At 31.4% G+C, this 8511-nt stretch overlaps 1 protein-coding gene across 1 annotated transcript; it reads left to right on the forward strand.

The window, feature by feature from the left end:
- Nucleotides 1-4328: 4328 nt before the first annotated feature.
- LOC114373586 lies at nt 4329-6435 on the forward strand. The gene is made up of 2 exons (XM_028331082.1): nt 4329-5182; nt 6186-6435. The coding sequence occupies exons 1-2, from the start codon at nt 4329-4331 to the stop codon at nt 6433-6435; spliced, it is 1104 nt and encodes a 367-aa protein (XP_028186883.1).
- Nucleotides 6436-8511: the final 2076 nt, after the last annotated feature.

Below are 8511 nucleotides of genomic sequence, written 5' to 3' on the forward strand. Positions count from 1 at the left end.
GTCAATCACCATCCGACAACTAACCATTTTCATATTCCCCTAAAATACTAACAAGTACCCATAAATAACTACACTGCCTCTATATTGTTCTGACATCAACCAACATTATACTAACTAGTGTTCACCTTCCCAAAATTTATATATAAAAAAGAAGATAATCCTCATACAAAGAGAATCATGCAAGCACATTTCAAAATTTAAAATAGGAATAACTCAAGTTAAAAACTATTCATTTTTTACAACTCTAAACAAATTAACATAAGGTACACTTGGCAAATTTGCTTCATCACTAATATATTCGCACTAATTAGTAAGTCATCTACCACTGGTGTGGAATTCAAGTTAAAGTTAGGTTGCTATGAACACGAAGGAAAAAGAAATATGAACATTCACTTAATAAATGAAATAAAAGTATGCACAAATCAAATAACTTAACATGTTAAAACTTGTGTAGGTGAGTACCTTATGAAGAGGTCAGCTAGCTTGTGACAGCTAATAAGTCAGAATTAAAGAAATTTCTACATATATAATTGAAGAAATTTGTTATGAAACAAATGAAGTTAATATGATGTGCTCTGTAAAAAATTATAATACACCTATGCAAACTAATTACAGCTTATTAATCACCGAGTCAAATTATATATATATATATATATATATATATATATATATATATATATAAATAAAGATAAAACGATTGGTAGGCTATCCCAGAACACAACACAAAAGCATACTGACTTAGTAATTTTAATCATGTAAAGGTGATTTTCTATGACATATTTTTACCACTTGAACTCATTCAATAATTTTAATGTTGGGCATATTGTCGTTTTCTTTTTACCCCACTAGGTACCAAGTCCAGCCTCATTCCCCCCAAAACAAAAAATGTATTATGACACTAACACATGTTTTCCTTCATAATCACACGCCACGCACCACTGTCATGCACACTCAACCGATAACAGCTGCCAATGAGGTGTGCCCAAGCTTTCCTTTAGAGCATAATTGTATAATTACACCAAAACTGGATTTTATTTTCATCAATCCAGAATCAAAGTGTGGATATATTAATAGAGGCCAAGCACAAATCATGGAAAAAAAATCAAACAATAACTCCATTAATCAATATTTCAATTTTCAACAAGATCTCGAATCATCCAAAATAAATGCCCATTGATGAATACATATCCAAAATATCCACATAATCTATATTGCATATAAGTTGTTTCTGCCTTGTAATTATCACAACTCAACGAGAGGCCAATATACACACAATTGCATCACAAACCTTCCAATGCAAATGCTCTACTTTTAATTTATAAGCGAAATTGAAGCTATAGAAATGAGGCACAAAGTGTATGCAAGTAATAATAATAATAATTAAAATAAAGGCAATGACATAAGAACCTATGTTAGTTGCTCATGCGACTCGAGAGGGTAGTGTTGGGTGTTTCTCAATTGTAGATCCACTGCGTTGTGGATGGAAAAGACAAAGTTAGCCTTAAACTTTAAGAAGAAAAGATGGTCGTGGTGGTGATGGTCATGGAAAAGACAAAGTTAGCATTACTAAGAAATCAGTTAATAAACTAACCATTAAGCTAACACATACCTTGCATTGATGTCGGACTCCAATGGAGGATGCTCAACCTCGCAGCAGTGATGAACTCCAATGACGGTCACGAACCCTAGCGACGACGATGGTGAGGAGGAGATGACAATGACAGGTCGCAAACGACAGTGACTGGTCTTGCGGGAGAGGGAGAAGAAAAAGGCTTTGTTTGCGAGACTGAGCGCACAAGGGGAAAAAGGGTTTTGGGTTTTAATTTATGTATAACACAAACCGATGTTAATATCAACTGGTTAACATCGATTTTATAAAAAACTGATGTTAACGATCTCATGTTAACATTGGTTTTGAAAAAACCAATGTTAACCAATTGACGTTAACATCAGTTTTTTGATAACCGATGTTAACAATCTGATGTTAAAATCGATTTTTTTTCAAAATTGATGTTACTTAACTCAAATTATTTACGAAAATTCCACTGTGCTTTTGTTAATCTCGGTTTTTTCAATAAACGTTGTTAATCGTGTAATGTTAAATCTATAAATTCTAGTAGTGTATATACTAGATTATATGCATGCAAGAATATTCAATATATTAATCATATGCATTCTCAATTAAAAATTATTGGAGATTGCAATGAATTTTTTTGTTAATTAAGACCGCATACAATTAAAAAAATTTCAATAAGGGAGTCTAGCTGACTTGACTGAGCAATGTGTGTGAGTTTTCCATATTTCCTAATATTTGAGTTCAATTTTTATAGATAAAAACTAAAGAAATGTTTGAATGTATTTTTTCTTTTTTTGTTGTGATTTCTTAATTTTAATGCTTAGTAGAATATATAATGTATTCTTATATAATTAATTGAGTATAAAATTATTGCAATGAATATGTTAATTTGTTAGTAACATTAGAATCATATTAGAGTGCAAAATACATCTATATGACATCTCTCTATAAAAGCATTTAAAATAGTTAGTCCACTTATTTTTAAAATATTTTAAAGTTGTGCCTATTAGATTTGGCGCCTCAACGTGTTATTACTGGCTATACCTAGTGGTACTTAGAAAGTCTTATTCTACATTTTCGTAAATAAAAAGCATATTTTCGACCTCTTCATGTTATTTCCTCTATAGATTTTATCTAAAACAACTGTTATTTTGAATATCATGTTTACTATTTGGCTAGTTCAAGTTGAATCACATAAAGAACACTTTAGATGGAAAAGTTATTTTATTTTTAATCTTAAACCCATCTATATTTGAATTCATTTCCTTACATAAGATTTTTGTCCTATCTTTCTATTTATCTATAACAACAGCATATCCAAAATAATAAAGTATCTAATAAATAAATAAAAATTTAATAAACAATTACTAATATTATTACACGTGTATATAGTTGTTTTTGCTCTTCTTCTTTTTATTATTGTGGTGATGCTGATAAAATACACTAATGGTCAATAATTTTATTTTCTTTGTTTGGTTTTGAACTTCTAAATTTAAAAAGTTTCACTCTTACTTCTGTACCTTCAAATCTATTACATGATTCTTTCGTAATTTGCTACATTAGATTGGCGTACGCCACCATCAACCAATGTTATAACATAATTAGTGTGACAGTTTGACATAATGACCATTTGGTATGCAACATGACTTTAAGGGAGTAGAGTGAATTTTTTTAAACTTAGAAGATGAAATAGAAACCCAAAATAAGACACGGGACTGTAAGAGTATTTTAACCTTATCATTATTACTTTTGTTATCTGATGCAATTAATATTATAATTAAATTCATGAATGGAATGTCTTACAAGGAACCAAATTATTAAATAAAATGATAAATTAATAATGTGAAAATTGACTTTCAATATTCTATTTATTTAATCAAATAATGCATTTGGTACATCTAATGTACCAAAACTAATAATAAGAGTATATTTTCTTAAAAATAATTAATATAAAATTTAAATTATAAGGAATACAAGGGAAGGCAATTAATGATTTCTATAAAGGTATTTTTCAAACTTGCAAAAATTGAATGTGGCCCGCATTGACTTAATAGAATTTATTTATTCTTTCTAAATAATTAATTAATATATTTATTTAGGAAATAAATTAAATTGAGATTATTACTATTACATTATACTGTATCAATTCTACAGGATCACATCCTTGTTGTTCCATCACGCGTCTTGACATATATATGCAACACTTTGTTCTAAATCAAGAAATTTCACAAAATATTTTATGAATACAAACACAATTGTAAATACAATAAAGGGAAGTGTTGGGAACATATATTTTAACACACTCATTCAAATGGAATATATTTATTTGGTTAAATTTTATTGAAAATTAAAAAATTAGGAGTAAGAAATATTAAATATAATGTGAAACCTATAAAATTTTGTCATTTTTAATAGATTTTAACCAATAAAAGAGGGTAGTGTCAGGAGAGCCTATTCCTAACATTTCTGGTGGTGAAGTAGTTAAAAAATAATGAAGAAAATGGACATTAATATATACGTTGGTCATAGTATAATCTGAAAACTCTAACCTGTCGTACATTGACCATTTCAATTCATGTTAGTTGCTTTATACATTTAAAGACACTCCAAAACAATGAACTTGGTTTATTTCCCCACCACTTCAAAAGATAAAAATGAGACCTCTTCATATCTTTAAATTAAGCATCACACACCATTACAGATAATAACCTTTCTTCATATATTTATTCATCATTATCACTATCATCTAACAATGGCTTGCTTTCTCCCATGCCCAGACCTAGGTACCAATCTGATTGTTTCAAAAGAAGAGTTCTTTAGCTTCCACAACATTGATCGTCAACTCTTCACCCGTTTGGTGGTAGTACTAGGCCGTGACACCAGCCAATCTACACATGTCATGGCCTTCATTATGTGGCTTGAAAAGCAATGCAAGGATATGAAAATGATAAAGAACATGCTCCAATGGTCTGACACCATGATTGATAGCCTTGCAGATGAGGTCATCTTGGTTTTGAATTGCGTTGAGAGTTCTCAATTCCCTTATGATGATGTTGTTAACGATGAAACCTTGCCTTTGATCAAAAACATCCTACAAAACAACGTTGCAAATCTCAAATACTTTTATGATAACCGTGTGACTATCATCGGAGCAGTCACCAAGTTACTTAACAATGTTTGTGTCAGGGCCTTCATAGATATAGTGCATGAAGTGCAATATATGAAGGCTATGAAGGAACAAAACTTGCAGATCGCAAATATCTATGGAACTGATCCATATGCAAAACAAGCAGTATATTATACTCCACTGCCTAGTGTTACTTTTGTCTCCCAACAGGTTGCAATACCAACACCACAATGGAGTGAAGGGAACTCAAGTTCTCAGGAGACCAATATCAATCCTCCTTTAGAGACTTGTGATGTTTCATACCAAACAGATTTTAATCAAAATTTGAACGAGCTCTTGGCCATGCTGAATGAAACTAGTATTACTACTAGTGCTAGTGATGGGAAAAAGGAGGTGCTGGTTGATGATAGGATTATCTTTATGACATTCTCTAAAGGGTATCCTATTTCGGAGGCTGAAGTAAGAGAGTTCTTCGCAAGGTACAGAATTTTTATTTACTCTCAAAACAAAACAACGTATCTACTATTATTTATTAGTTAATTAAATTTGGTTAGCCTCAATTTGAACTTTGAATTGATACATGTGTCACCTTGTGTTTTGCTATTTATTTATTATTATGTGTCATCTTAATTATTAAACCCAAACCATGACTAGTATTTGTTGATTTTCATATGGAAAATGCCTAAAAATGTTTATACAAGCCCACTCATATTTTCTGTCAAAATAGAAATTTTAAACAATTTTTTGTTTAGTTTATGCTTAATGAAATAAAAACAAATGTCTTTCTTATTGATTCTTGATGTAACTATTTTATAATAAATACACTATTTTTATTCAGATATACACACAAGTTTTAGTTTTTAATTGATAAAAGTTTATGTCTGATTGATCAAACGCTAGCAGCATTACGATAGTTTACATATATAGTTTTAACAATGTATTTTGGAAAATTCTATTATGTGTTTACATTACAGTATAAAGTTGAAGATTGTTTTGTATTTTAACCATTAAAATAATATTTGCAATAGAATACAATTTGTCATAATAAGATTTATGCTAATGTCACTAACACACAATAAAGAGAGCTTTGTACTAATGAAAACAATTTAAAGGACCAAATAAAAAGGTGGGAACCACACGGTTCCACATTCGACCTTGATGCCAAGGGGGCAAATTAACTGAATTTAATCCTTCTTTAATCTACCTATGCTAAATTATGTTTTGATTGACTAAATATTTCTATCAGTGTAGAAATAAGAATTTCTCCCTTTAGCCAAAAAAAAAAAAAATCCCGTCACCAAAAGATTATACTGTTATCATTTTGTAATCAATATTTTTGTTCAGTGATCACTTTAGCAATTTCATTCGGAATTTCTTTTCAAAACTTTGTTCATCCTATATCATATGGGTCTTCCTTCTCATTGTTTCTTTTTTCTTTTTTTACATTACTCTTTTTCTACTTCATTTTTTTCTATCAAACAGAAGGTATGGGGATATCATTGAAGCATTTCATATGCAAGATGTGGTTCCACCGCAACAACCATTGTATGCTCGCATAGTGATTCGCACTGAGGCCATACAATTCATTGATCATTTGCTTGAGAGCACAAATAAAGTGAAGCTCTCCATCAATGGGAAGCACGCTTGGGCAAGAAAATATGTTCGCAAGGGTAACAAGTCACCAATGACTTCTCGAGCACCTTCCCCAACTTCAACAAGACCATCTTATTGATGATCCATTTCCTGAAATTGGTTCAGATGCTTCAATTATGAGAAGATGTTAAAGTTGTGTTGTCAATCTTGACCTAGCTTTAAGTTTCTAAGGGTTTGTGTTGAGCATAGCAGATTTTGAAAGAACATTTGTTCGTTTTATATATTATATTTTTTGGTGGAACTTTTTAAGTCATTGAACTTAATGTTTGGATTTCGTTGGATTCAAATAATTACTGTGGTCATCTTTAATTTTGTTGATTGTTTATTATGTTAACTAGCTTTGATTATATGCATGCTTATACCTGTCATATTATTGGACGTGAAACAACTCATCTCCAGTTACAGAAACATATCATACGTGATTCGAAAATTTTATTATCAAAAATCAATTGATATTCACAGCCTACACTTGAATTTAAATTATGAAATTTCTTACTTGCTTTTGGATAAAAGCTTAACAAAATTAATAATATGTAGTAAAATTGGACCAACTGGAGATGTATATTGATATATATATATCCCTGGATTCTTAAGAAGTTATTAAGGTGCAAGAGGGGATCCAACCTCATTACTTTTCTTATCCTTAGAAAGTATATCCTTTGTCGCACCTCCATATCTTCTAACAACGTTGGATATTGGAATGTCCATTCTCCTCTCCAGTGAAAGACTTATTTCAAATGAGCCATGTATCTGGCAACATGATATCACTCTTCACTAATGCAATCCACATCTTAATGACCATATTAGTGCTTATCAAATCCAAGAGTCACTTCATACTTGTCTCATGTTAGGTGGTTTTGGTTTGAGGTTATTTAACTGGTGTATCACATCCAAGAGTTACTTTATACTTGCCAGACTTTTGCTCCAAGGTTTAGATATCCTTGTACTCCCTATAATAAATTTTCTTTGGCTGTAAAACAAAATCATCCTTGTTAACGCTCTTCACTAAGAGCACTTACTTGTACTATTTACTTTACCAAACTATATATGTTTCTCCAATATGCTTCAAAAACCATAATCTCCAATTAAAGAGTTAAGATTTAATACACAAATTGAGATGGTAATTAATTTAGGTTTTCTATTTTTTCCAAAAATGATATCTTGTTGAGTACGTATGATGTGTCCCTACATTAGTCAAGTTGTTCCTTGCTCTATGCATAAACTTAAGGTAACAACACCAATAGAATGACATTGATTAGAACTTCATTTTTTAGCTAATCGAAATCACATTTAGAATAAAAAACATTTCCAACTTTTAGACCGAATTCCTTACCTGGATAGATTGCCTAATTTATGCAAAAGAGATTGATAAACCAATCTGCATCCCATCAAAAAACCTTATATTGTTAAAAGCAAAACATGAAACTTATTGAATAACTATCCTTCATCAAGAAACATTTTTAATTTTGTTTGCATTTCATATGTGCTGTAGCATTTTCATTATTTAAAAAATTAATTAATTTTTCCTTCTCTAAAATATAAATATATATACACCTTGCACTAGCTTAATAGTGTATTCATTCCACGAAAGAGTAGTGGTAGTAACACTACTAAAAATTATTTTTTACGACGCACATTCTAAGACGGTTATACGGAACCGTCTTAAAATGTCATGTGGTGGTAATTTTATAAATATGATATTGTTCAACGAAGATGGTTTTACAAAGACCGTCTTTGAAACCACCAGTCTATGACATTCTAAGACGGTTTTCGCAAAACCGTCTTAAAACTTAGTGTTTTTAATTTTTATTTCCCTTTTTCTCTCGTTTACCACTATGCCTCTCCTCTCTCTTTCTCCATCTCTCTCTCGCTCTCTGACTCCCTCTCTACCTCTATCGAGATCCCCTCACACGCTCCGACCACCACTATGGTGCCTTCCACCTCACTAACCACGTCGCAGTCGAGGAGGTTGAAGTTGTTTTGACAGAGGGTGACGAGGTCATCACGAGCGAGGACACTAACTAGGGTTTCTATGGCAGAGAAGCGAAAGGAGTTGCTGGGGGAGTCGAAGAAATCAAAGATTTCCTTGTTGCAATCAGTGGAGGCTGGTGCGGATACTGCCGCAGACGGTCTCCCAGATCTGAAAGGGTGTTGC

This window comes from Glycine soja, chromosome 2, assembly GCF_004193775.1.
Source record: "Glycine soja cultivar W05 chromosome 2, ASM419377v2, whole genome shotgun sequence".
NCBI classification, from domain to species: Eukaryota; Viridiplantae; Streptophyta; class Magnoliopsida; order Fabales; family Fabaceae; genus Glycine; species Glycine soja.

What these genes read in the sequence shown, in the direction of transcription:
- LOC114373586 (XM_028331082.1), top strand. Translation starts at nt 4,329, where the DNA reads ATGGCTTGCTTTCTCCCATGCCCAGACCTAGGTACCAATCTGATTGTT. An exon ending in GTAAGAGAGTTCTTCGCAAG is followed by an intron (nt 5,183 to 6,185) that starts GTACAGAATTTT and finishes TCTATCAAACAG; the next exon opens with AAGGTATGGGGATATCATTG.